Here is a 25,388-nt window from a genome sequence, read left to right as displayed (position 1 = left end):
AGACCACCCGCCAAACTAAGCCGAAGATGGAGGCAATCTTGAAAGTATTGACGAGATTTGAGGTCATCCCATCCATAAAGTTTGTCCTATAAATATAAAGTATAATTAAAAATTGAGCATAAATAGAGTATAATGCATATTAGATAACATATAGACTATAACATATACAGTATAATGTACAAGTCAAGTGTACGTCTTTAAGTATACATACAGAAATAAGAGTATTTTGTGTGTTTGTACATTGATATTGAACACCGAGGTGATTTCAAATTCTATACTGGGGGAGGAAGTGCGAGGGGCAACAAATTCTTTGCTCTTCGATTTTAATAAAGGTTCGTGCACTATAAGTACCCGTGGGACTTTTTGTAAAAGTTTCTCATGGTAAAGAAGAATCTAGGTTACCAAAATGGAACATGTGCAACCCCTCGGGAACGGATTGGAGATCAAGTTAAGACTTTTAAGGGTGTTTTCATTGAAATTGAACAAGGAGGTGACTTCAAATCCTAAATTGAATGAGGAGGGGAGAAGGGTTAAAATATTACTTGTTCTCCAGTTCGCCTAAAGATTTGTGTTCTATAAGAACTCACGGAGTTGCTTTTTGTAGAAGTTTCTCACGGTGGAGGAGAATCCAGACAGTAGATGTTTTTTGCAGAAGCCCTTTCATGTAGAGCTTTTCACGTTAAAGTAGAATCTAGGTTACCAAAAGGACATCTGCATTACCTGAGAAATGGTTTGGGGATCAAGTTGAAATTTTCTGTATGTTTCCATTGACACTGGATGCCGAGGTGACTTAAAATACCACACTGGGGAGTGAAGATTGATGTGATTCCAAATTTCATACTTGGTGGTGGAGAGGGGAAAGGGCAAAAATATTATTTGTTCTTCGATTTGAACAAAAGTTTGTGCGCTATAATCACCCGTGGCAATTTTTTGTAGAAGTTCGGTGAAGTATATCCAGATTATTATAGTCTGTGATAGCAATGAAGACCACACTGCCTTTCCATCATAAACATCATCAACAACAAGAACAACAGGGAATTCATTTCACAAGACAGTGGAATTCTATATTTGAATGGATATTTCGACCATATGTCCAAGGGCCGTCCTCAGCAAAACAAAAATATATAAAGAAAAGAGACTTGCAATAACATACAACCATTGAAACTACAATGAAAATTTTTAAAACAGTCTCAGCATCTTTACTTCAGCGAAGTTCAACCAGGACTGATAAATAAAGTGACGTGAAACACGGCAATTTATTGAAGTGAAAGAAAAATAATTGAAAACACGCTTTCACTGTGAAAACAAGGAATAATTTAAAAATGTTTAGAAAAATACAATAAAATGTATTATATACGATTCCCTGAATTTCTGCTATTGTTATTTCATGTCAGTTATTGTAGTGCTTTATCAAATGAAAGTACTTTCTCAACTTATTGAATATTTCTGTTAGCTTCCAAGACGATTTTAAAGGTATTAGGAAGCTTAACATTTGTGATGTAAAACTTATAAAACTTATTTGAATATAAATATAAAACTTATTTGTAATTAAATATAATAAAACTTATCTTATAATAAAACTTTATTATAAATAAATATAATATAATAAAATTATATTAATTATATTATAATATAATTAAATATAATACATAATTAAATATAATAATATAATTATTATAAAAATATAATATATTAAATATAACATAAAACTATATTATAATTAAATACAATATAATAAAACTTACTTGTTTTAAATACAAAACTTATTTGTAATCATCGACTGGTAGAGGGTGAGCTGTTAAGAAATTGCCTCTATTATTTAATTAATTATTTTATTTTACTGTTCACCCATCAATACAAACAAAAGCGATGGAGTATGCAAAGAAAAAGAAAGAAAAGTAAACTTCTATGAACACAGACCTGAGGTACAAATTTCTGCACACTGCTATTTACACAAGCTTCAAGAAACTATATACGGTAAAACAATAGAACAGAAAACAATATTACGGTAAATATATTTACTATTGTATCAAAAAAAAAAAAAAAATACGGTAAACACATTTACTATTATAGCAAAATTTTCTTCCATGGATGGTTATTTAATTTATTATTAAAACGTGTTATTTGTTTATCAATTGTTAATGTAGGGTCTGCTAGTTTATACTTGTTGATGAGGTGCGTGTTACGTGTCCAATTAAAATCCGTGCAAAACTATGTAATGCTGGAAGAAAAATATGAAAAGAAAAAACAGAAAAATACATGATCAAAAATACGGAAGTAGTGATAGGTCAATCTATTCAAGCGCACAGTCCCCCCACCTTCCGACAAGACACATATCCCATCATTCCAACAAGACACATACCCAGTCGTTCCGACAAGACACATATCCCATCATTTGGTTACTTTTTTATGTTCTAATTAGAATCAGCCTACCATGAAAATTCGTGTTGTTCACGAAACAATGCTTTTGATATTAAATTCCATGTTTCTGTTAAAAGTCATGGCTGTTTTCATGGTATGGTGATTCTTTTCTTGGTATGAAGTTACGAAATTCTGTCTGTTAAGCAATATATTTAAGCGTTTTTTTTTTGTTTGACCTTGAACACGGGTATAAAAACTCTGATGATGAGTTATTCGAACTGTTATGGATGTTTTAATGTTGGACATGATTCTTCATTATGGTATGATTATAGGCGTTGAAAAAACGAAAATGGTAAACCATCTGAGGGAATGCTAACTCCTATTCAGAGATACATATTTTTTTTTTTTTTTTATTTGGGCGATTCTCAACTGTGTTCGGTATAATACACAACTACAATGTGAACAGTGTTGTAAGGTCCCTTACCTCAACCCCAAGGACCCCCTCCCCCAACGTTTTTCCCCTTCCCCCAACTCCTGCCCCTAAACCCCCCTCCAAACCCCTCCCTCCGACCCCCCCCTCCACTTTTTTTTAACATGATATATTTTTTCAAATTTTTTTTTACATCTCTTAGAATGACATGTAACATATTTACAACATAAAAAAATCACATTTATCACATTTAATATTTTCCGAACTCAAAATGAGAATCATATAGAAATGTAAGTCGTGACTTTTACTAATAGAAAAATAATGTTTGTAGTGACCATTTTTTTTACCGTTTTTTCAACTTTTTTTTACATGACTAAAAATCAGCACTCAACATGTTCTATCTACAAATTGTTTTAACGAGGAACAAATAAAAATCAATGTACAAACTTCACGAAGAAAAAAAACAACATGCAATAAGTTTCACTGGAAAGAGGAACATTGCAGCTCAGATTTCCCTTTTTTGGGAATCGGAGTCAGATCACCAATGCAGAAAGAGGATGGAACAATACCTGTAACAAATATCAGTTGCATGAGAAGGCTGAGGTGACACACCAATAGATAACTTCCATTAATGATGTGTAGAGTGCTCACCTTATCTATTCCACAAGACGCTTTCTTTTTAAGTTGGGAAACGGCTTTTATAACAGCGTCACAAGTAACAACAAAATCAAGGTTAGGAGATTCATCAATGAATTTGCAGAGCTCGTCACAACATATGTGACTCTCAAACAGGATCAGGCTCAGAAAATTCATTTGAAAAATGGGATATCCGCTCGGACAAAGGAATGTCATTCGGGTCTGGCAAATTGGAGGAGATAGTACGAAGTAATAGCCTCCACAGTAGATCAGGTGAATCCCTGACCTTCTCAGAATAAAGCGTCTGCATTTTAGACTGATGAAGGGCAAGTTCCTTGGCAAAAAATTTTTTTGACACGTTTCTCAGGTCATTGACTATTCATTGACGGGGGCATAGACAATCTCTCCATAATTTGTAGCAAAATTTAGCACGGTCACAAGCTTCAGACAGCACTAGATTTCCTGACCACCCGGGAACTTGGGTACCAACACGTATTTTTTAAGAGGAACTGCCCTTTTTTCAGCACACAAAAGTGCATGGCAGATTTCTGCGGAGTAGATATCAAGAGTTAATCTAACCTCATTAATGTCTTTATTAGAAGACTTTTGCAGAAGATGAAATGGAACCCGGATCTTGTTTAGGATACTATCTGAAATTTCAATGTACTGAGATGTATCAATTTTATTCCAATCGCGAGAAGTATACCACTTGTGCCGGTGAACAATATAAGCCTGTAACACTGGAATCTGAGAAGCATTACTTTACATTAAAAATATGTAAAAAATAACTGGTGTCGCTGAATATAGCCTCGGTTTGGAGCTTCCAACCTGGAGGCACAAAGTCACCAATATCTGAATAAATGATTATGTTTACCTCTTTGGAAAGACTCGTATAATTCTGCAGCTGAGTGAGTAATGCAGCCAAAAGTGGTTCTTTCTGTTCTTCTTGTGTGTTCAGACAAGTCATGACCAAACTGCAGAATTGCTGCATGCATCTACAAAACCAAATTTCTAATTATAATGGAATTGGCCTTATGAATCTGAAAAGCCACAATCTGAAAATCTGAAAATGTATTCAGAAAAGCCACAAATAAACTAATGACTGCTGCATGCGCCAGCAAAGCCGCATTTTCCATTATAATAGAATTGACCCCCTCAAATTTGGCCCTTGTATTCAGTGAGGTCACGAACTAATTACAAAACTACTTCAGACATCAGTAAATAAAATATTTGAATATAAGAGAACCAATTTACATATGGTCGATATAAAAACTTGACTTTATTTTTAACTAGAGAACTGTTGCATTCATCTGCAAAACCATATTTTGATCATGATAAGAATAGCCCTTGTAATTGACTTCTATACATATAAGCTACTATTATACTACAGAATTGCTGATTACATTTACAAAATCAAATTTTGAATAATATGTTAGACATTATCTTATTAACATTTGAGCCTTGTATACAGATATGACAGGATTTACCATAGAACTGCTACATGCATTTACAAAACCACATTTTCAAATGAAATAGCATAAGTCTTATCCACGTTTTGGCCCCAGTATTTAGAAAGTCCTGATTAAACTAAGTAACTGCTACATGCATGTGCAAAGTCAAATGTACAATTATGACTAAATTAACTCTATTTTGATTCAGAACATAAAAGAAATTTGACTTAGGTATTCAGATACATCATGAGTAAAGTATATAACTAATGCATGACTCTGGAAAATATGTTTGGAAAACTCCTTTCTAACTGAAAGGATCTAGCTTCAAAATTCTGGCAGGAATATCTATTTGTTAAATGAGAACAACAGGCTTATTTTGATATGGAATTAGTCGCAAGATACTATTTCTAAAGCAATTTTAAGTTAAATTCTAGGCAATCTTCAAATCAAGCTACTTGCATGTAGAATGAATTACAACAGCCCCCACTACGTGGTGACAAAAGGAAACGGGCTGCGTACACTGCCAATTGGGAAAAGAAAACCCAAAGTTGATAAAGAAAATAAATTTTATCTGATCTATAGTAGTGGCAGCAAAGTTTTTCGGAAGACGAGAATAAAAAGACCATAAATGTCCAAGTCTGAAACATCTTTTTTATTATTTCAAACAAAAGACTGTCAACCACAAAGGATGAGAGAAAACTTATCTACTCCTTTTTCCCAATTGGAAACTCAAAGTCACCTTTCCCTCCCTCCCCGCCCCCCATTAAAATGTCTGAAAATTCAACTCATTCCCCCAGTCGTGAGGTAAAACAGGGTAGACTTATCACAAGTACGCATGAAATTGGCTAAAGTTTTAAATGAGCCTAATTATTCTGTAATAAAAAAGATTCAATTGGTAGGATAGCTTCAGGAGCCCGTTGTACAACTTCACATGATTGTTTCAGAACAGTTTACGGACAAAGCCAATTTTTAAACTGGATACTATATCATACTTGTATGTCATCACTTTCGATCAAAAACAAGTTGGATACCACAAAACGGCGTCAATTGGTCGTAATGAGTCAAAAAAGTCCATCATCTTTTCCAGAATTTAGCTTTATAAGCATGTCTGGGGCAGAATAAAAACTCCCCACTCTTGACGTCTTTAATTTATTGATGCGTTACTTTTTTATCACAGCTTGATTCTTTATTGCGTTATGAATTAACCAAAGTATTGTGTCATACATTAACCAATCTAATAGAAGACAAGAGAAATTGCATATGATACAGTAATGGAGAGGGGCTTAATCTTAAATGAAACTCCTTGTTATTCAATTTTGATTGAAAGTATTGACTAAAGAAACTATTGAAAGTTTCAGTAAAAAAGAAGCAATGACCTTAAAATTTCTTATAGTTATATTTTATTAATGATATTCCTTTACGGAAAGTGTAGACACGTTGATCAAGTCCCCCCCCCCCCCAGTAAATATACAATTAAGCATACATGCATGTAAATTTTATATTTTGATAGTCAATTAGATATGATAGAAAGTTTAATTAAAGTTTGAATTGCCAAAAGTGAATTACGAGGTTATATCTTTCAAAGAACAGAGTTCTTCGGGCAATGTCGACCAGGGGAAGATGTATCCCAGACTGTCCCTCAAATTATTGAAAACGGAACAGTCTTCAGACTTCACTGAACTACTTACTAAAAATCAAATTACGAAAAATAATTTTTCCAAAGCCGAGACCGCGTTTCAGTAAGTACAAAATTATGACAGCACAGCGGGCAATATCTCTTTCCCTGTCTTAGAGAGCAAATCTCAGCCGAATTACCCAAGTCCTGCCTGTAAAGGCAATATTATGTGAACAGCTCTCTTCCTGTCTCGATCCATGGTTCTAGGTCAAATGTTCTAAGTCCGTACCTCCGTGGCTGACATGGTCTGTAGAGCCCTAGGGGCCAAGTGCCTTAAATGTTATTGTCAAAATACTAAAGAACATGTGAAACTTTTACCTTAAGGTTGGTCCATTCCCTTTCACAACTTGCATTGCAGTTTTTTCCCTGTCTCTCTCCCTGTCTCGATCCCTGTCTCTATCCTTATTATCCTTGCTCTTAACTGGGGCTAAGGTCACCCAATTGGTTGTTTCTAAGGCCTGAATGGCAAATTTCAATATTCGTCCGTGAATTGTAGGAGAAAGTCGAGCCACAAGCGGTGCTACCAACCACACAGATTCACTTTTCTCTTGCTCTTGTCTACGATAAAATACATGATAACAGAAATTAGGTATAAATGTACGACCACGCCAGATCATAAGAAGACATGTTAAGAAAACAATTCTTACTTCATAATATGCAAAGTTATCCTAGTTAACATATTTTCCACGGGGGAGCACTTTATCCTCACTATTTTCCGTGTTTTTCCAGTTTTTCAATCACAGCTTTTCATTTTTATGCCCATTCTCCAAGTCTTGAAAATCGTTTATATAACAAACACCCAAGAGTCATCTAGCTAAGCTAATCTAACCTAACCTAACTTAACCTGAATTTATGAATATTTGCCTATTTGTATATTTTTGGTAGATGGCAGTGATGGTGTTTAACTTCCATATATAGACTATTTGAAAACGGATAAATAAAGTAAAATATGTTTATTTTTTACGATTTTGTTAAAACAAATTGTACAACAGTGAAAATAGTGAGAATAAAGGGGCTCCCCCTGGAAAAATATTAACTAGGATAACTTTGCATATTATGAAGTAAGAACTTTTTTCTTAACATATCTCCTTATGACCTGGCGTGGTCATACATTTATACCAAAAATTATTATAAAACAGAAAAATTATATATAACCACTCAAAACGAAATTTGATAGAACAATTTATAGCATAATATAATAAACAGCAGAAAAACCAAGGAGAGGCATAAAGAGCGAATAAAATAGGCGTATTCTCTTGTGTGGATCGGGAACCAACTGAATTGCAGTCTACAATGGAGTAGTAATCTCTAGAGATACCCGTTCCATAATGTTACAAAATAGTCTTAAGATAAGTAATTGACTGGGAACTACAGACATTTATAATTATATAGGTAGAAGATTTAATGTTACTTTTAATATAAATATAAAAAATTATAGATAAATATTTAAATAAATTTAATAGTATATTAGTTAAGGAGTAAAATTTAATTCAATTAACACAAAACAGAAAATACTGATAAATATTGGATATTGAACTTAATAGGAGTTATATATAGTAAAACCTGATTTATTTATATAAATATAAGATATAGAATCACAGGCATAGGAAAATAGAAAAAATGAATATAATTTAAACACGAATATGTTCTTTTTTGCAAGAAAGAAAAAAAAGCAGTTAGCTTAATGAGAGTCCACAAGAATTTCTTAAGGAAATTTACATAATTTATGGCATAGAGGTGTATAGTAAGAGGCTTTATTACAAGTTAAATGAAAAATCTAAAATATTTTTTTTTATATCTACGCCTATCTATCTATGCATCTATGTAGATATAAAATTTTTACATCTATAAAAATATAAAAATGTAAAATATAAAAATTTTACAAAGCATAGCACTATTTTTGTCTCTTAGGCCTAAGCAATTTATTTTGAGATCCGTCAGACTTAACAAAAGAAAGACACCTTTTGACTTTCGGAACATGTTTACATAATCTGATCTACATGTCTGATCTGTATGTATTGTTGAGAATCTTAGAATAGCCTGACGGCTGAAAAGAAAGTTAAAGAACGGGCGAAATAGTTCTCGACGATAATGTCAATCTATTCAAGCTGATCAACTAATTTTAAATAATTATTTTGAGTTACTAACCATTTATTTCATAATATTTATATTAATTACATGATTATAAATTTTTGAACTTAAAATAAGGATAATGATAATCTAGTTGATTATACCTCGAAATAATTATCAAAGATAAACACTAAACTTGTATAGAACAGTAGAGTTTATAATGACAGCTATGAAAAGTTCAGGAGGTGACTGTTGCTCCAGGGTTGGAATGCCGGCTAGTCACCAGGAAATCTTGGGCTCAACTCCCACACAAGCAGCAATCTCTTCATGCAATCACCATTACATTCTTAGACCTCATTTCAAGACTCACTACAAAATACAGATATCTACAGCCTGGGTTAAACTTCAAATACGCATCTTCATCTCAGGCAACTTCTGCTGCACAATATAGGAGACTTTTAGGGCTAAGCGGGAAATTTAATAATCTGGTGTTGAAGGGTGATCTAGGATTGTTTTCATTGAGGGTAAAAACATTGGTTAGAATGATAGGACACTGGGAAAAGGTGATTGGTTTACAGAATAATAGGTTAGTAAATGCAGCTTATCTGGAGGTGTTGCAGGATAGAAGGAAATGTTCATGGGCTTCCCAGGTGAAATCAATCTTAAATAGTTGTGGGTTATCAGGTGCTTGGAATGAAGGGAAGGGGATAGGGCTGGAAGTAGGAAATGTAGAAAAACTAGTAAAGGGAGTGCTTGAAGATCAGGAGATTCAAAAATGGCAGTTTGAAGTCGTGGCCTTGGTGTCCCTCGGCGTTTACCGGCAATGGAAGGAGGTCTGGGGATGTGATAATTATTTTAAAGCGGGTTTAAATAGTGAAGAAATTAAGTGGTATATATCAGGGAGGGGTAATTTTCTAGCACTTGGAGAAAGGAGGAAATATTTAGGGAGGGTAAGGGTAAAAGGCGGTCCTTACTCATGCCCTATGTGCGGAGAAAATGGTGAGAATCTGCTTCACTTCATGGCCCTTTGTCCCAAATTACAGGATTTAAGAAATGAACTATTTTTTGGTAATGTGGGGACAAGTGAGTGGTTGGTTTCAGTAATGGGATCAAAAAATTATGGGACAATTAGAATGATAGCAAAGTATATAAAATTGGGTATGTCACATAGAGATAGATTTTTGTAAAGGGGGTGGGGTGAGTGTGGAATGTATTGTTGCATGTGTGTAAGTTGTTTTTCTTGTTTGTTATTTTTGTAGTCATGGCCCTTGATAGATGTAACATACATCTATCTATTTATGTTAGTTTAATGGTATTGTGTGCTTTATTATGTTTTTGTAATGTTTTGTAATTTTGCGTTGTTATTGTTAGGTAGGCTACCATACTTTGCTATGAGTGTTATAATCATGTGCTATTATTTTGTGTGATTTTCCTTTTTTTGCCATGGCCCAAAGTGGCTTTTATTGCAATAAAAATAAAAATATACTTTCACCCAATTTACAACTCTAAGCATAGCTTTCTAAGTTAGGGGGAGGCACTTTATACCGGAAGTTGTGATTATTGTGCACCCTTATATTAGGATATCTATAGTGTTTTCATTGTCCTACATGAGAAATAGCCAGAAAATACTGTTTTCTTGGAGGAAAAAGAATGAAATAAGACTGGCTATATTGAGAAGTAAGTGTGAAATATTTAGAATACTACCAAGATGCATATCTAGCCCCCCTTCCTCCCACGCTAGATAAAAATTGGTTCTGCGCAGTTTGCTACAATTTGCACAAATAGATCTTCGAGGAGCAAAATTAAAGTGATCATTCTTTTAACTTAAGAAACAAACAAGATAGAATTTTTAAGCAGATATCCCCCCCCCCCCACCACCACCAAAATCCTAAATCGGCAGCTGATAGTAGAGATATTGTCAGAGTGAAATGTTTGGCTTCTCATCAGCCTGGGGATCTTATGATTAAACAAATTCTCACGGAACACTTGAATTTCAGATGATACATGAGGACAAAAAAACGCTTGATACTGCTGCTAGCTCAAATTCGAGTGGGGCTGGACATTCGATAAGAATTTATTGCAGCCCTAAGTCATCCTGCTTAATTTTCCCTATTTTTTTTCTTGTTTATTTTGTGCTTCTTTTTAATTTTCTGAAGTCCTTTCTTTCTCATCGACTTCTTAGGCAGAAATTCATAGTCAAATTTTTTTTTTTTGTACAAAAATTATATCTTATCTGAACATATATCTTATCTGAAATAACATCAAGGCAAACATCTATTATTAAGAATTATAACTTAAGAATTTTTTAATTTTTTAATATTAGAGTGGTAGGGCGCAATCCCACCCCCTAAGTAGGTTTGCCGGTATAATTTACCTGATGTTTTTTGAAAAATGTGAGATAAAAATTCTGCTGTCTCAAGTTTTGCTGAACTTTCTATGTTTTCAAGTTTCAGTAAAGACTATATTCTAGAGCTGATACACTTAAATAAGATCTTTCATTCTCGAAATATTGCGATTAAGAGTGAACGTTTTAAGATGTATATTGTCATCTCCAAAGCACAAGTAAAAATTTAATCGAAAGAGCAGGGAGTTGAGGGATAGCCCCCCTCGTATTTAAGATTTTTTTTTCTCCCTGATATAATAGCACTGTCTTTTATTTTTATGCGAAAAAGTTGTTTTATGGAATGTATTATGGAAAGGCCAAAAATATATGGAAAAAAAACTGAAGGACTTACTTGGAAGGCATTAAATGACTAAAATTTGAGTAAACCCTCCTTTTCGACGGAGAATCTTCAGACTTAGGAGGTGGTTCGACATAAAAGAGATCCATAGTTGACTTAGCAATGATGTCAAGCCACTGATTTAATTCAGATTGACTATACTGCCTGTATATTAGCTGCAAATCCAACAAAGAAACACGAATATTCCACTGATTCAAATTCTGAAATAAAAATGATATTGAACTTTTTCAGTTCTTTTTTTTTATATTGGAAGTCACTAATGTTATGCTTCAAACACGAAGCAGAATTGCACAGGAACATACCCCTGAGGGGAATCATATTTTTTTTCTCCTGAGTTCTAGTGCTAAGAAGAGAGACTGAAAATATCCTTATTTTCCACACATTTACACATATCTTACAAAAATATACAATGAATCAAAATATAAATGTCAAATTTAAACACAAAAAAGTTCAATATCGAAGTAACTGGTAAAAATGGCAATGACAGCAAGAATATTGCTTTTTATACATCTGGTGTAGTTTCAGCATCAGGTGGTTTAATCCCAACACGGGATTTTGCAAATTTTTTCTAAAATAAAAAACACACCCAAGATATTTTTTTTATCCCAAAACTCGTCAGGGACTGACTAACTAAAATTCCATTCCCAGTGAGATTTAACTAATGCCAAGATTTATCTCGCACTATTTTGAGCCAATCAGAACTTCTTATCGAATTTTTCCGCCAATCAGAAAATTCTACGAAAAACCTGATTGGCTCAAATTTGAGCAAGCTAATCGGTATTAGTAAAACCAAGTTGTGATTGGGCATTAGCAATGTGACCATAGTAGGGTGGTACCTACGGTAATTTGAAATATAGGGAACAATGTAGGAGCCTTTTATAATCCTTAAATATGATTTATATGAGACATTGACCATATTCTAATCTATTGCCACTATGCGGACTAATTCTTATCAGCCTACTTTTTCTTCATCATAATCACTGGTCACAGGGATTTTGCAACCAATCAGCTTGACAAAAGACATTCAATATCTTTAACAATATAAATGTGTTTAAAATATGTTTAAATTATATTGTGGTAAAGCTTTCTAATTTAGTTAATTATTAATTTAGTAAAAATATATAAGACGCAAATATGAAGTTTTGAAATACCACTTTTTATTAAGATAAGGAACATATCCTGCTAAGTTCTGTTTAACGGGAAATTGAGAAATTACCACTTCCTAGCAATTACGTGGGAAGGTGTGGTTGATAAAAATGTATAAAAGATACATTTTATCGGAAGGAAAAATCTTATACTAACTTTATGCCGGACTGACCTCTGGTCCGTTGTTTTTAGAAATACCTTGGAACCTTGTCTTATCATTGTAAGTGTCTAAGTATCTATTTTTATATTATTATTGTTTTTGAGACTTGTGGTCTACTTGGGACAGCCAGTCCCAGTAGACAGAATATATCCGATTATATCATATGTTAAATGAATAAAAGTATTGTATTTTAGACAACATCTCTACGATCTATTTTTAGCCTCTCGAACATACCCAGTCAGTACGCCTCATTAGTTCGGTTACAGCCTAAGGCACGCTACCAAAGTTTAATTACCTTAAGGCCAGAGTTTATCTCCCCTATAAAGGGAGAATAAAGGCATCTACGACTACAACACCCCCAAATACCATAAAATAACACATCACAACAATATAACAAATGTGTTCAAAAATATCAAATCAATTTTTCTCAAATTAGAGATAAACCTCATTCTCGTTACTTGCAGTTTCGGGCACATTTTATCAAACACAATCCCTGATGGCAACCCCTGACGACAGTGACAATACAGGGGGGGAACTAATTTGATAGCACGCCTTAACTTGTCTAGGGTCAATACCAGCTACCACCTGAATTCAACGAAAAATAAAATCCGTTAGTAGATGGCGCTTAAAATAAATGGCGCAACGATGACTGTAAAATTCCTTCATTCTTAATTTCTATCTCTGTTGGTAAAAATACAGGAAATATACTCTGGCGTCTACATTTTGCTTCTCCACTTATTATTTTTAAGGCAGTTCATCGGGTTTTATGAGACAAATTTTTCACCTCTCATCTCCCTCCTAAACGGCGCAAGTTACATCAGCCCGTGAAAATCTTTTTTCGATGTTCTGTTTAGTTCTCAAGACACTTAAGAGGTTTTCGCTTCTTCAAAACAGAGTGGATCCGAAGATAATTATACCTTTAACTTAAACCTAAACTTTGATATATCAAAGCAACTTCCAATTAAACTCCACCTGTCATCGGCCTCGTTGACGTGACAGACTGTCCCAAACCGGGATGAAGGAGTAGGGTTAGGCGACAGGTTTGTTACCTTTCCCTGAAAAAAAGACCCGATAACAAAAATGTCAACAACAAAATAATGTCAGCCTCGGATGGTTATCTTCTTCCCTGATAATTAACCCAGCGTGCTCCCGGACAATATTCTTGACTACAAAACAACCAAAGAAAATTGGCTTCTGGAACGTGAGAACTATGAGCCACTGATCAAAGACCAAATAAGTCCTCAAAGAAATGTAAAAGAACGATATTCACATAATGGCCCATAGGGTAATTCGGTAGGAATGTTTGGGCCAAGAGAACCTAGAGGAGGGATATGTGCTGTTTTAAAGTCACAATGATACCCATCATAGGGCAGGGGTAGGAATACCGATGCCCCCTGAAGCTCATCGAACCGTTCTCAAATGGACACATGTGGATGACAGGATAATGTTAGCTAGATTCGCTACAGAGAATACCATGTTCTCGGTGACTGTGTTATGGGCCAACAAACGAGGCAGATGAGGGTGTCAAGGACAATTTCAACGAAACATTACAAGCTATCACTAAAGACATCCCAAAACATGATGTACTGTGTGTTCTGGGCAACTTGATGCAAAAGTGGGAAATGATCGCCGATACTATCCTGAAGTCTTAAGACCGCATGGACTTGATAACATAAAAGAAAATGGCATATTAGTAGCCATTTACTGGACAAGGTCATTACTGGAACTTTTTTCGACCACAAAACATTGCATAAATACACATGAACATCATCAGACAGCTCAACTAGGATCAGATAGACCGCTGTCTTTTCTACCTCAGATGGCGCCTTTTAAATGTACGTGGATATAGAGGAGCTGACGTTCAGTCCAATCATACGCTTATAATTGCCCGCGTGCAGATCAAACAACATGCCCCTCAGAAACCCAGCTCAAACCTCAAAACCATATGACACAAATATAAAATTGACGAAAGGTAAGTTATTTTTTCTAGAAACTATTAAATGGGCCGAGGAAACTCGGTCCCAGTGACCGAGAAAATTTACTGACAACTCCGTTTTTGCAGCTTTATATTAATAACGACCCGCCAAAATCTGCCGAGATCATATATGCAGCAAAAAAAAGCTAAAAAATGGACGAGCTCCTGGCATTTGATGGAAGAATGTGATTCCTGGAGAAATCACAGCAGAAATAGTGAAGCATACACTAAGAACTTGCCTGTCTCGGTGGCTTACCCTTTTCACCAGGATATGGAATATTTGGAAGGTTAATCGTGAATGGACCAAGAGAATGTTGGAGAAAATCTTTAAAAGGGGAGACGCAAGGTTGTTTGAAAATTGGAGAGGTATAAACCTTATACCAGTGCCATGCAAACTATTGGCTTCTATTATATTGCCTTGGTTACGAGGTGCACTAGATGCGCATTTGCAAGAAGAACAACGTAGTTTTAGAACCGGTAGATCATACTCTGATTTGATCTTCGTACTAAGAATGCTTTTCAAGAAATTAAAATGGAACAACAAGCTATATATACCATATATCGACTTCAAGAGGGTATTGTAGTCAGTTGAAAGAAATGCTTGTGGAGAGTCCTCAAGTATTATAGAGTTTTGATAGAAGATCCGAAACAGCGGTTACAGCAGCTGCTTGACGCAATTATAGATAATTAGAGGCAACGCTACAGCGTTGCCTATAGTAAAGGCCATACGGCTCCAGTGTTTTATTATTATTTTTTCCAGAGGCACTTCATATGGAAGGAGTCGTCGTATAAACTTCAAAGGGGGCTCATTCGATTGGAAATCGAGAGTTCTAGTGCCTTTTTTAATATTCGAAAGTGATTGGAGGACAACTATCCCTCCCCCCTCCCTACGCCCATCATTCCACCAAACACATCCAATCAAAATTTTGAGATAGTTATTTTGTTCAGCGTAGTAAATTTCCAAATAGATAATATGTTTTTGAGGAGGACATTCCCCCACAACCTTCAGGGCATGAGTTTTAAGTTATGCCCGGGGGGCAAATAAGAACGATGTTGGTACAATGTATTATTTATTTATTTTTTTCTTTAGAGCAGGGCACTTCGTATCGAAGAAGTTGTCGTAGAAACTTCGAAAAAGGCTCAGTCGATTGAAAATTGGAGTGGCTTATGCCCTTTTTAATAGTCAAAAGTGTTTGGAAGGCAACTAACACCCTTTCCACGCCCACCATTTCCTGAAACACATCCAATCAAAATTCTGAGATAGCCATTTTCTTCAGCGTAGTTGATTTCCAGATCAGCCCCATGTAGTTGATTTCCAGAAATTATGTTTTTGAGGAGAACATTCCCCCACAGCCTTCAGGGCAAGGGTTGTAAGTTATACCCTGGGGGCATATAAGGTTTTTATAGACGGCGCTGTCGTAGAAACTTCAAAAAAGGCTCATTCGATTGGAAATTCAAATGGGCTAATGCCCTTATTAATAGTCGAAAGTGATTGGAGGGCAACTAACCCCACTCTCACGCCCACCTTTTCCCCAAACACATCCAATTGAAATTTTGAGATAGCCATTTTATTCAGCGTAGTTTTAAGTTCTGGAAATTAGGTCTTTGAGGATGACACCCCCCCCCCCCCCCCCACAGCCCTTAGGGCAGGGGTTGTAAGTCATGCCCTATGGGCATACAAGGTTTTGTACAGACAGCGTTGTCATAGAAACTTCAGAAAAGGTTTATTCGATTGGAAATTTAAATGGCTAGTTCCCTTCTTAATAGTCGAAAGAGATTCTAAGGCAATTGACATCCCTTCCACGCCCAAAATTTCCCCAAACACATCCAATCAAAATTTTGATATAGCCATTTTGATCAACGTAGTTGAAAGTTCTGGAAATTATATGTTTGAGCAGGACACTCCCTCCACAGTCTTCAGTGGCAAGGGTTATAAATTATGCCCTTGGGGCATATATGGTCCTTATGGAAGGATAGCTCGTATAAACTTCAGAGAGGGCCCATTTGATTTGAAATTGAAAGTTCTAGTTCAATTTTTAAGCGTCAAAAGATAATGGAGGGTAACAGCCCCCCCCCCCACCAACACTTTTTTCCCAAATGCATCCAATAAAAATTTTAAGATAGCCATTTTATTAAAAATAGTTCAAAGATCCTATAACAAAATTCCGTTGTCACCACAAGCCCCCAGGGCCCTGAGGCAGGCGTTGTAAGTTATGCCCTGAGGGCATATCTGGGTCTTATGGAAGGGATGCTCGCATTAACCTCAAAGTGGGCTCATTTGATTGGAAATTGAAAGTTCTAGTTCACTTTCTAAGAGTCAAAAGAAATTGGAGGGCACCTAGCCCCCACCCCCTCCATGGCCTTTTTACCTCAAACCCATCCGATAAGAACGTTGAGATAGCTTTTTTTAAAATAGTTCAAAGACCATATAACGAAAACTCCGGGGTCGACAAAGCCCCCCAGGGCCCGAGGGCAGGTGTTGTAAGTTATGCCCTTGGGGAATATATGGTTCTTGATGAAGGGATGCTCGTAAAAACTTCGGAAAAGGCTCATTTGACTGGAAATTGAAAGTTCTAGTTCAGTTGTTTAAAGTCAAAAGAGATTGGAGGGCAACTGCCCCCCCCCCACCCACGCCCCTTTTTCTCCAAATGCATCCAATAAAAATTTTGAAATAGCCATCAAGTTAAAAAATTGCTCAAACGTCAGATAACAAAAACTCAGGTGTCGTCACAACACCCCAGGGCCCGGGGGCAGGCGTTACAAGTTATGCCCTGGGGCATATATGGTTCGTAGGAAAGGGATGCTCGTATAAACTTCAGAGATGGCTCATTTGATTGGAAATTGAAAGTTCGAGCTCAGTTTTTAATAGTCAAGAGAGATTCAGTCTAAGCATTACTCGCTTTAAGATCTATTTATTCATTTATATTATTACTTGTTGTGTGTTTTAGCTATGATTGTTTATATAATTTCTGTTCGTTTTGGGTTTCATTTATTCTTTAATAGTAATTTCTGGTCGTTTTGACTTTGAATTTTAAAAGGTATTTGTATCTGCTGAGCATAATTTTAAAATGGCCTTTACTTTTCTTTGAAAAACTTATTTTTAGGAAAGTTTTTTTTTAAATTAATACACAAAATGTTGGGTTAACCATCAATGTTGACAAATCAAAGGGTATGCCCATCAAAAACTCACGGCTTTTGCTGCATTACAACAATAATAATCTATAAAGATTCAGGGAGATCAAATACCTGGGTAGCTGAACCAACTGTAATGGTGAAATAATGACCAAATTAAATGACCGAGAATAATGATTGATCAGAATTGATCAGTCAACCGGAGGTTTTAATAGACTATAGCCCATTTGGAGGAGCAAAAATATTATCTGCAACTAAAGCTACGTCTCTTCAGCAGCATTGTGCTAGCCATACTCATCTACGCTAGTGAGTGCTGTAAAAGGAGCCAATAGCTTGAAAAGAGAATTCTTGCATTCGAAAATATATGCCTGAGGAGAATCCTAAATATAAGTTGACAACAGAGAGTCAGTAATTTTGAAAACCGCAGTAAAACGGACCAGCCTCTCATTACTGCTGTGCTAAAAAAGAAGAAGCAGACATATTTGGGACATGTACTCCTTATGAAATAAAGCCGCGTTCCTCGGACAGTCTACAATTGGAAATCCGATGGCAGAAGAAGACGAGGTAGTCCAAAGAACACTTTACGGCAGACTTTTGTCGAGACCTGAGGACGTCATCGCCGCAGCACCGCTTCGAGGCGAGTGGAGAGCTTTCGTCAACGCCCTATGCACCACCAATGACTCCGGAGGAATTAAGATCTACGGTAAGGTTCAACTGAAGTGTCTTAAGGATCTTTTTAGGTCTACTCAGTAAAGCGTAGTTCAAACAGAGACTAAAATCGGCAGCATAGTGAATAGAACCATGCCTAAGAACTCTGGTGGCGGTGGTTCAAAAACCACCAGTTACAAGGCATTCTCCCTCGAGGAGGGGCAATCCTTAAGGTACATAAGGTAAAACTGGCTATGATCTTGCTCTGTATTGGTTCTAGATAACCTATTCTCGCAATTTTAATGCATTTATTATCATTTCATAGAAGTTTTGTCCTTCTGCTGCATTGACATTTAACATTTGAAGCCCTTAATCGTACCTGACCCCCCTCCCCCGAAAAAAAAGAATGTTTGGAATAGAGAAAAGATTTTAAACGGTTTCGTATCTCTACCCCATAAAACTCCTATTTTCGCAATTATCGCACATTTATTATTATTTTCATGGAATTTAACTTTTTCGGGCTGTTTTTGACACGGCATTTGAAGCCCTTAATCATGCACCCCCCCCCCCCTTAGAAAACGTACTATGGTGAGTAGTTACAGTATATTGGTTGTGAGTTTTGCTTTTTGCTGAAGACAAAAAATTAGAGTTCTTTCGAATAGGGATAGTTTAAACATTTAGCGTATCAAGTGTTAAAATCAATTTCGCACATTTTGAAACAAATGGAAATTTATAGGTTTTTTAAATATATCAAAAGCAACATTATCAATGGTGCAGAAACATGGCATGGGGAGCCAGTCTAATAACTTGTTGAGTTCAGATTCCTACTATGAATTCATATTTTCACAGAGGCTATTGGATTAATGCACTCAGATGCATTCTGTAATATCCAGGAACCTAAATTTAAGTTATAAAGAAAGGGAGATGTATACCCAATGCCTCTTATACCTCAAAGAGCTGAGTAACAGTCTGCTTATTATCAAGACTTTCATCTGAAATTCCTGATGTCTTGTCCATTCTTGAGATCATATTTAGAAGCCGCTGAGCATTCTTCGGGTTTAGAAGACTATCCATAAGGCTTCCATTTTTGAGCAAGTCTTCGGGTATTTGGAGACATCTTTCATGCACCCAAGGCTGAGAGCAAATCTGCCGGAGGACGTACCGAGCGAATGCTGAAAGACGACTTGGACCATAATTGTTAAACAAACCTCGCATTCCCACACTGTAAGAAAAATTATATTCTCATTATTACATTTATTTATTTGTTAGATTTATATTTTATAAACACATTACACATATATATATTCGGTTCAACCTAGCATTGAGTTATTAGAATTATACCTCATCCGTATGAAAAGAAGACAAACACAAACTCTTACTTTGACTTACGACTCCTGTTATACGGTGGGCGGCGTATGAGTGTCAACATTTTACTCCTCCAGGAGGATCGATCAGCTGCAATGAGGGGAGTATCGTCAAGATTAATGTCGGCCATTTTACAAGCTTCTTGTGGCTGCCCGACATTTGTGCTTCCAAAGACAGAAAAGGCTCTTGCCATGCGACTATCCCCTTCCACTTCCACGGTGCTAATATCCAAAATCCCGGAGACAAGAATGGTGAAGCTAGTGACAATTTCAACATGGTTTCCACAAAATGTAATGAAACCTCTGGATGGAACCGGGCGTGACAGTTCGACTGCCATTTTCTTTGTTTATCGCAAGTTTACCTTAAGCCCAACTTTCACAACTTTTTCCAGCAGGAGCCTTCACTTTTCTTAGGAGCCGGCAACGAGCGCAAGGTCATCTGCGAAGTCGACATCGATTAGGATTCGATTTCTAAATTGGAGGCAAAAAGGTAAGTCATCGGTTGTTTGAGTCATATTAGGATCTATGACACAATTGAACAGTTCAGGGGAGGCAGTACACCATTGTTATGCACCAGTTTTGATGGTAAATACCATGCGCAGCTATCCGTTAACGTGAACACAAACCCTTCACAGTACAACTCCCTACCGGTACAACTCCATATCGAAATAGCTTCTGCTATTAGCCAAGCCTTGCAGTTTTTAACAGTGGAAAAACAACAAAAGCATAGATGGCAGCATGTATTTGCTACCCCATTGTAATATATTAAATATTACATTTCTCTTCTAGTGTCAATTCATTCAACTAATCCCCTAACTTGTACAATAAAAAGACTAATGGATAATCTCCGCCATAAAACACCCAAACAACGCGACTACTTATCTAAATATTTTCCACTATTAGAGAAGCCTTCCAGTTTATAACTGCTCTAATAACGAAAAATATAGATGGGACTATATGTTCATTAAGGCATTGTAACATCTTAATTACTTCAACTTTCCTGTTTTTTTTGTCCGACGTGTCGAATAATTCAAGCTAGTCTACACTCATCATTAACGCATTGTAACATCTTAACTACTTCAACTTTCCTGTTTTTTTTTGTTTTTTTTTTTGTCCGACGTGTCGAATAATTAATGCTAGTCTACACTCATCATTAACGCATTGTACCATCTTAACTACTTCAACTTTCCTGTTTTTTTTTTTGTCCGACGTGTCGAATAATTCAAGCTAGTCTACACTCATAAGAGAAGCACAAAAAACTCAATTTTTAGAGAAGAGCTAGAAAAAAGCTTTAATGTCCAAACGTTAATGACGTCCAAAAACAACGTTCATTACTCAATGTAACAATGAATCTCCTATTGAGATCAAAACCGTTTTGATGTTGTTTTTTTTTTTCGACGTCACAACGATAAATACTCTCTGATAGCCTTGTGGAAATTCGCAGTTTTACGAAATAATGAGACCATAACGAGAACAAACAAGTATTGGTATTAGAAAGATAAATAACATCATATAGCATTATGAAAATCCTTAGTTTTTGAAAATAAATGACTTTGGCCTTTTTTAAACTGAGTTATTTGAAGGACCGTAATCATAAGAACTTCATCAATTGCATCAGAGTAGAAAAATAAACTCAGTAAATGTAGGTCAGCCCACCTAACCCTATAGCAAAATTTTTTACCTAAACTCCTAATTTCGCTTGCACATCATTAGGACCAAACTAAAGTAGATAAAAAATCTATGAACATAGCAAATAAAAGCAATTTCGAAAGTGACAATCAGAAGAATTAAAAGTGCTCACCTAAAACAGTAGTTAGGGTCTTCATGCTCATCCACGATATTTATGTCTGATATTCCAAGGACGTTAAGCATTTCATTATGATCTTTCTTGCTATCTGTGTAATTGGCCAGAAGTAACACCGCCTGAAATACATCTTATTAGAAAAAAAAACGATGAAATCCTCAAACAAATCTGAATTTCTATTTAGGTGAACCATGAGAAAAAGAGACAAATGAGGTGAAAACATTTTGGGCAAGGCTACTATACTAATCATATCAAATTAACTAGTAATTAAACTTAATTAACTTAATTTAACAAAATTGTTTTCTTTCATTAAATCATAGTTAAATTCGTTTGAACTCGCCCAGGTCAAATCACAGGATTTAAGGGCAATTGAAACTTCTTTTGATAATGTAAAGACAAAAGGCTTTGAATAGATTGGGATGGAGGAAAAAGCGTTCGCAGTTGTGTTGGCCTCCAGCGCCTTGGTATTGCGGCAAGTTGTTAGTAACAGCAGTAATAGTTACCATCACTAGACTAGTTATACTGATTTTTAACATTCTTAGTAATTGCTATTTTCTTTTTTAGAAGTTTTTTAGTAATTTGATTGTTTTTTGGCCTCGTTGGACTTTTCTTAAACTTCCATGTATTTGTGTTGTATTGTATCGGACTAACGACGGTTCTTGACTACTAGGGCCCTTGCGTCGGCCCTGCAGTGTGTTGCTACAGCTAAACTTGCTATGTTTAAAATTTCATCTACTTTAAGAGCAATCAAAATTAGATACCATTACGGGTATCTGTAATTTTTTAGCATATTCAGTGTGAGCACCTAGAATTTAATACTCCTTAATTTAACTTAGAAATACTTCTTAGATTTATATAGACTCTAAGTCAAATAAAAGAAAACAGAAGATATTACTATACGAGACTTTAATTGGACGACAAAGTTTAGTTGATTCGCTTATTTCAGTGGCGGTTTAACGTAAGGTAATAACGTTCCTTATCGCAAGCGAGACAAACAACCAGAACGTTTAAAAACCATGCCTAAGTGCATCGAATAGCTTATTGGACAAACCTGGCACTATTTTAAAATTGTAAAAAAAAAACGGCCGGTAACTGGTAAATTAGCTTAATAGCAGATTGAAAAACATATTTTATTTTCGTCATTTTGTGGCGTTAATCGTTATTTTAGAAAATGCATAAATTTAGGATTCGATCAGTTGGTGTACCGTTTTTACTAAGCAAAAAAGGTGAAAAGTGGACTCGATCATATTGGCTTCACCAATGCTTGAATATATAGAGAAAAACGTGAAGTTGCAGTTTAAATTGCTTCAAAAGGAAAAATATTACAATAAGCTAAAAAATAAAACTCATGGTTATGACAAAAAAGAAACATACATCGTAGTTTCCCTGGTTGAATGAATTTCAGGTTGTTTTTGTCTTGGTTCGTGGCACTGTGGCACTGTAGGAGAAAGCAGAATATTTTATTGGTTACCTGTGTTCACCTTAATTCTAAGAACTAGTTCTAGAACTAGTTCTAGAACTAGAACTAGTTTCAGGTTGTGTTAGAACTAGTTCTAAAACAACACCTAAAACGCTGCACCTGTCTTGACCTTAGCCGCGTTTGAATTAGAATCTATGTCAAAACGACTTGTAATTTATAAAATATTAACAGCACGTCAACATTTTGCCATATTTTGAAGACAGGAAAAGAAGATCTGTTATTTTCCATGTCAACAATGAAATTGAATTCAAAGTGTAAGGTTAATTTATTTTTTAATTTGTTGATTTTTGTTTAATGATATCTTGTTTGTTTTCAAGGATAATAAGGAGTAGCAGAACCAATTGATTAGTTAAGTAAAGACTGAAAGTTGGCTAATTTAGTATTAAAGGGGATTATGGTATTCTATTTGAAATTATTGCCAAAAAAACGTTCGATTTGGTATTCCCAGCCAACATAAAAAGACAATGTTCAAACGCAAAAAAGCCAAATTTCAACATGATGTCGATTTTGTAATGCTATTTCAAACGCAGCTCTTATTGATTTCTATTATCAATCTGCATGATGGCAGCACCATTTATACTTTTCAAGCTTCAAATGCTGGCTCAGAAAGAACCTTAAGTAGTCCATAGTGATATTTAAAAATTTCGTAAACAGGGGAGGAACTTCAAGATGCAATTCTTATTCTGATGACAATCAGCTTTTAATGTAAGATTAAATAAAAAAAAACAAGTTTTTTCAACTGAAAGTAAGGAACAACATTAAAACTTAAAACGAACAGAAATTATTACGTATATGAGGGGGTTCGCCCCCTAGTCAATACCTCGCTCTTTACGCTAAAGTTCAAATTTTGTTTGAATCATAAATCCCTGAATCAGAAAGGCCGTTTAATTAGATTAGATAGCTCTTTAGGAAGTACTAAAAAAAACTTTCGCGCAAAGAGCGTGGTATTGACTAGAGGGCGAACCCCGTCATATACGTAATAATTTCTGTTCGTTTTAAGTTTTAATGTTGCTCCTTACTTTCTGTTAAAAAAACTTGTTTTTTTTTATTTCTGATCCTTTTTTTTAAATGCTGGGAAATCCGCCCCCCTTCATAGAAATGTCCCTCCCCCAAGGAAACATCCTCCATGGAAAGATAATCCCACGTAACCCCTCCTCAAACCCCCCCCCCCACCAGAAAAAATACTTCCTGAAAACGTCTGTACACTTCCCAATAACCAATGTAAACAATGGGCAAAGTTCCCGACTTGCAACCCTTCCCCCGGGAACTGTGGGGGGATTAAGTCATCCTCAAAGACATATTGATTAGATTTTTGACTATGCTGAACAAAATGGCTATCTCAAAATTTGATCGGGTGACTTTGGGGAAAAGCATGAGCATGGGAGGGGACCAAGTTGCCCTCCAATTTTTTGGTCACTTAAAAAGGACACTAAAACTTTTAATTTTCTTTCGAATGAGCCCTCCCACGATATTCTAGGACTACTGGATCAATAAGATCACCCATGGGAAAAAAAAAAAAAAAAAAAAAAAAAAAAAAAAAAAAAACACGCATCCGTGATCTTTCTTTTGGGAAAAAATACAAAATTCTTCATTTTTGCAGATAGGAGCTTGAAACCTCTACAGTAGGGTTTTATGATGCGCTGAATCGGATGGTTCGATTTTAATTAAGATTCTATCACTTTTAGAGGGTTGTTTCCCCCTTTTTCGAAAATAAGGTAATCTTTTCAGGCTCGTAACTTTTGATAGGTAGGACTAAACTTGATGAAACTTATATATTGGAAATCAGCATAAGAATCCCATTCTTTTGATAAACCTATTGGTATCAAAATCCTGTTTTTTAGAGTTTCGGTTACTATTGAGCCAGGTCACTCCTTACTTAAAGTTTGCTACCACGAACTATTTGAAAACTAGGCGATCACTCAGATTGCCAGCACTTGAGGGGCACCTTGGACCTGGGTAAGGGGTGGCCTCGTTTTTTCCAATAACAGCAGGTTAAGATAGTAGCAGGAACATTTTATGATAATATAAAACTAATTGCAGAGTATAGTTTATTAGAAATAATACAATAAGTAATAGTATAAGTTTATACTTTAAGTTTTTACATTTGTAGTTCATCGTAACATAATGAAATAAAAAATGAGTCTGTAATTTACCCTGGAATTGCACAGTTCATAATACACTTTTTTTTTTTTTTTTTTTTGTAACAAAGCTAAATTGAGTCTTTTATCACTGAAGCTTTTTTTTTGTAACTGTGTTAGGGCTCTCCGCCCTACCACTCGACTGCCACTATTCCTAATACACATTGTTCTCCACTA

General features: G+C 35.5%; 1 protein-coding gene across 2 annotated transcripts in view; it reads right to left on the bottom strand.

Annotated features, from left to right (window-relative positions):
• Window positions 1-25,388, bottom strand: part of kto (mediator complex subunit kohtalo) — a 149,920-nt gene that overhangs the window by 18,626 nt on the left and 105,906 nt on the right. For both annotated transcript variants that reach the window (XM_089104671.1, XM_089104672.1), the window contains exons 20-25: window positions 21,591-21,712; window positions 19,374-19,647; window positions 11,359-11,564; window positions 6,872-7,111; window positions 4,302-4,422; window positions 1-86 (exon numbers count right to left, since the gene is read on the bottom strand). The exon at window positions 1-86 is cut by the window's left edge and continues 192 nt beyond it. In XM_089104671.1, coding sequence (XP_088960797.1) covers window positions 1-86; window positions 4,302-4,422; window positions 6,872-7,111; window positions 11,359-11,564; window positions 19,374-19,647; window positions 21,591-21,712 — 1,049 coding nt within the window. The remainder of the gene's footprint in view (window positions 87-4,301; window positions 4,423-6,871; window positions 7,112-11,358; window positions 11,565-19,373; window positions 19,648-21,590; window positions 21,713-25,388) is intronic.

Source organism: Artemia sp. Qi Xiang Cuo, chromosome 18 (assembly GCF_049724085.1).
Source record: "Artemia sp. Qi Xiang Cuo chromosome 18, ASM4972408v1, whole genome shotgun sequence".
Taxonomy (NCBI): domain Eukaryota; kingdom Metazoa; phylum Arthropoda; class Branchiopoda; order Anostraca; family Artemiidae; genus Artemia; species Artemia sp. Qi Xiang Cuo.
The sequence above is the reverse complement of the archived record's forward strand: the minus strand, read 5'-3'. Positions and strand labels throughout refer to the sequence as shown.